Source organism: Micromesistius poutassou (assembly GCF_964030765.1).
Source record: "Micromesistius poutassou genome assembly, chromosome: 18".
In the NCBI taxonomy this organism is placed as follows: Eukaryota; Metazoa; Chordata; class Actinopteri; order Gadiformes; family Gadidae; genus Micromesistius; species Micromesistius poutassou.
The window spans coordinates 13,518,482-13,523,188 of record NC_140288.1 but is presented as its reverse complement, the minus strand read 5'-3'; the positions used below and the strand labels follow the sequence as shown (position 1 = coordinate 13,523,188).

Genomic DNA, 4,707 nt, shown 5'->3' with positions numbered 1-4,707 from the left:
ATTCTGAGATTAAAGTCAGAATTCTGACTTTGAAGTCTATGGAATTCTGAGATTAAAGTCAGATTTCTGACTCTGAAGTCTATGGAATTCTGAGAATAAATTCTGAATTCTGACTTTATTCTCAGAATTCTGAGAATTCTCATTCTCAATTCTCATTTTTTTTTTCTTATGTTCGGCACTAATCCTCTTCCGTATAATCTTAATGAAGATGAGAACTATTTCATCATACATGATGCATCATAGCTTTTTGCGCGCTGGTGGGGCCCCATGTGCCGAATGTGTGCCCTTTTTATTTTTTCGCCCCTGCCCTTCAAACTGTCTGAGTCCGCCACTGTAGTGATGCATCGAATACCGATTGTACAAATAATTTGGGGTAGGCCTTATGTTTCACTGAGAAATAATAAGGATCAAATATCATATATATTAGTAGTAGTTCATGGACATTATCAATAACTCAACTGATCATTGGATTGGAAGTGGAACCATCTGCACCTCAGAGAAACTTCCGGCCCTTAAACAGAACGGACCGGAAGCAGCGTGAGGGTTACAGGAGTCTTTTTCAGTCGTGCGAACTCTGGTAAGTTTCTCTAGTTCACATGTTTCCGATTTTTCAATATTTCGAATTAGTGTTATCATATTCAATTAGAAAAGTTCCGTTTTTTTTTAAATTTATTTATAGCTAACCATGTTCGGGAAAAAAAATAAAATCGGTTTAAAGAGTGATGTCAAAGCAATGGCGGGAGTCGGCAGCCTCATTGCGGTCTGCAGGCTTCACCTCCACCGGGACGTTAATCTATCAGCCGCCTTGTGTGTGACCACTGTCACACAAGACGAGACTGCACATGACGTCTCGCTACTTACGTAGATGCACTTGTACCGCGCTGATGATTGAGTGTATGGATATATGCAATTGCTTGTATTATTAATATCCCAAACACAATGCTGTAAAGTTATCGTTTAGCTGCGAACGAACTCTGGCCTACAACACACACACACACACACACACACACACACACACACATGCTGTGACCGACCAGTGTATAAAGGACCATCGTTTGTTTGGCTCCAAAATGATGGAAAAACGTTCTTACTCAATGATTACTACGTTTTTTAAGTTGCTAAGTTAAAAGCTTTGATTTGTGTTTAGTTATGTTTTTAAATGTGTACATGTAATGGCGCTGTGACATATCTTCTGGTTGTTGCTCGTTAACAGTTCCATGATGCATTAGATTATCTCTCATTTGTTACAAAGTTTTTCGTCATGCTGCAGTTGTGTTCTTACCATTTAATTCCCTCTCCTGTCAGAACCCATTGCGTTCCTTGGAGGTTTTCAGCACAGAGAGAAAATGTTCAGAAATGCTTCGGCACAGGTGAGTTCGAATGGCAAGCCGTCGTTGGCTACCGAGCCTTTTAACTCCTTTTCTTTGTAGTTATAGATAATGTATTTCACGTTATAAAAAAAAAACCTTTTATATTATATTACCATTTGAACGATGCCTGTGAGAGTGACTGTATTTAGGCAGTCCCAGGATTGAATGACACATGCTGTTCTTGTTTTACTTCACAGATGTTTAGGCAGGTGGTGCGGCACGTGAGCACAGACCAAAGTCTCATCCTGGAGAGATGTAAGTGTGTGTGTGTGTGTGTGTGTGTGTGTGTGCGTGCATTTACTTGAGGATCGCCAATATGGATAGAGAGATTCATCTTTTTATATTATTTGGTATATTTTTGTTATGCTAAGACATCATTTTTTTGCGTATGTGTGATAATTATTAAACGTCGATAATTATCGAATGTGAAAGTCATTGATTGAACAACAGCAGTGGCCTGATAGGTCTGCCGTTACAGGGCCTAGAAAGGTCTGAGCCAGTTGCTGTCATCAAGCGGTTGCTAGGCTACCGAAGTGTCTCCAATTGCCATAAGGAAAAAGCAATGTTTATAAAGTGTGTGTGTGTGTGTGTGTGTGTGTGTGTGTGTGTGTGTGTGTGTGTCTTCAGCGATCAACCGCGTGCAGCTCCTGGGCCGCGTGGGTCAGGACCCCGTCATGAGACAGGTGGAGGGCCGTAACCCCGTAACCATCTTCTCCATGGCGACCAATGAGATGTGGCGCTCCGGGGATGCAGAGGGGGGCTCGCAGAGTTCACAGCAAGGTATGGCTGATGATGATGATGATGACATTGTACACTTTTAGACATTTTGTTTACATTTCATCAATGGCCAGGTGTGTGACACACGAGCACACATACGCGCGCGCACACACACTCTCTTGACTCCATTTGTGTCTCCAGGCGACGTCAGCCAGAAGACCACGTGGCACCGGGTGTCCATATTCAAACCGGGCCTGAGGGACATTGCGTACCAGTACGTCAAGAAGGGGTACGGACCATCGCTAACCTCTCTATGAGAACATGAGAACCGCCGAAATGGGAGTGTCTGAAAGTGCTGCCCGGCCCTGTGCACCCGTGCACCTGTACTACTTTTTCCTTCCCCTCTTAATTTTTCTCACTAACTTTACGTGAATAATTGAGTTGAAAATGCTCGGGTGCAGAGTGAGTTTGCGTTAGTAGAAGTGTGAGCCGTTGGTCCGACAATCCTTTCCGTCGTCTTTAATCACAGAGCCCGGATTCTGGTGGAGGGGAAGTTGGACTACGGCGAGTATGTAGACAAGAATCAGGTCCGGCGCCAGGCCACCACCATCATTGCAGGTACGCCACGCGCACACGCAACAGATTGCAGCGCTATGCAAAATCCCCCACGCGTAGTTTGGTACATGCAAATCATTTTGACACAGTGCCTGTGAGTTTATGAAAATGTTTATGATCCTTTTTGGTTGTCTTACACATTCAAACAAGTAATGTTATCGCCCTCAAGAGATACTTAAACTCGTTTTTTGAACACCTTTTTTCTCATCAGACAACATTGTCTTTCTGAGTGACAACGTACGGGAACGACAATGAAGAAGAGAAGTTTCTTCTTTTTTTTTTTCTACACCTACTATGGAAAGAAGACTCCCAGCCCCATCTCGACTCGTTTTCTTAGATCGTTCTTCAGTACAACGTCTGAGGACTTCAACACTGACCAGAAAGAGAGGAACAGAGGAGCTCTGTATGTATTCACTTTTTAAGGGGACAGAATATAGTGCAACACAACACATTGTGACTTTGGCGCCCCCTAGTGGTGAAGGAAACAGAAAGAGGTCTACTGTTTATGTCAAGGGTAATCAAACTCCGTCTGATATATACATAATCCCATATGTTCTCTATATTATGGAGTTCACTGTATTAAAATGAATGTGACAACCAGATACAATCGGGTTAGTTATGGTCTGGTAGGAAGACAATGGAAATGGCAACCGGAGCATAACGCTTTAAGCAATTATGATGGATTAAAAATGTTATGTCATCAATATGGAAATTAGAATCCTCTGATCAATGTTCAACACTTTAAAACATCCAACCACTGTCTGATTTGCTGTTATTCTTTTTTGGATCAGGCATTAAGTAAAACTTTTCACAAATCTAATTTGATGACACAGTGAAAGGGCTGGAAGGAAAAAAATAATAACTGAAAGAATTTGCAACAACAGTATAACAACGATAAATATAAAGACAACTGATACAACTGTCCTCAATGTTAGCCATACAAAGGAAGGTTTGAGTTACAGGAAGTAGTTTATCTGTTTTCTTTTACCAGCAAGACTGCGATCTTGTTACATTTCCTGATTGTTATAACCCTGCCGATTTCTAGGCACTGTATCAGTTCTCATTATTTTTTGTGGATTATTCCAAGTATAATTTTCTTAGCTTGGTGTCTGAAGTTGGCATCTGTTTTTTTTTGTTTTTTTTTATTCCACTTGGAACAATATATATATATTTTTTTGGCTGGTTTATTTTATGCCTCTCCTCCTAAAATAAGTCCTACAGTCACGATGTGCTGACCCTTTTGGTTGCGCAGAGTGTGGTGGTTGCTTCTATTGCGGCCAAGTCAGTTGAACTTACTTTAGCAGGAAAACCACACGGTTTCAGCAAGTCATTCATTGTTTCCTATTTGTTGTCGTTGTTGACAGTTCTATGTTGTAAGGTCAACAAAATTCCTTTTTGTATATGTGAATACAACGTTTCTTTGGAACACACGTGGAGATTTATTTATTTTGTTTTACTTGAAGGAATCAACTTGCTATTCACTGTATGTCAGAATTTAGAAGGGATTACCAGCGGGCATAAATATGCATGTTTTCTTTATAGAAGTTAAACTTTTTGCATCTGTTTGCTGCAATGATGACATGTATTTGGCTGCAGGCGGTATTGAACACATTCTGTGTTGACCTACTTTAATTTTTCATGGCTCATAGCACTTAAAACCATCTCGCCGCGACCCCTGGTAAAGTTATTTGTACTTTTATCTGGATAATAACTTTAAAAATGTGTTAAAATGCATGCCATCTTAACTTTGTTGACAGACATTGCCCACTCTACCTTTCTGTAATGATTAAAACAAGGCATACATTATAAATGCCTCAGAAATTCGCTCTGTTGCAAGTCAATGCTGGTCTATGATAAATATTTTGGCTTCAAGTTGATTGGCTTTATATCCTCAATGGAGGTGGGTTTTTGTCAGAGGTATTCTTGGCCTTATTGGATTGGTCCCTGGAAATCCACTGACCGTAGTTGATTGGCTGTACTATTTGTAAAAGTATGACGAAAGGAG

At 40.8% G+C, this 4,707-nt stretch overlaps 1 protein-coding gene across 1 annotated transcript; it reads left to right on the top strand.

The window, feature by feature from the left end:
• The first annotated feature begins 528 nt into the window (after positions 1-528).
• Positions 529-4,459, top strand: ssbp1 (single-stranded DNA binding protein 1). The gene is made up of 7 exons (XM_084483343.1): positions 529-577; positions 1,306-1,370; positions 1,568-1,625; positions 1,998-2,150; positions 2,289-2,376; positions 2,617-2,705; positions 2,914-4,459. Exons 2-7 carry the CDS (start codon positions 1,347-1,349, stop codon positions 2,955-2,957), a joined length of 456 nt encoding a protein of 151 aa, XP_084339469.1. The 5' UTR covers positions 529-577; positions 1,306-1,346; the 3' UTR covers positions 2,958-4,459.
• Positions 4,460-4,707: the final 248 nt, after the last annotated feature.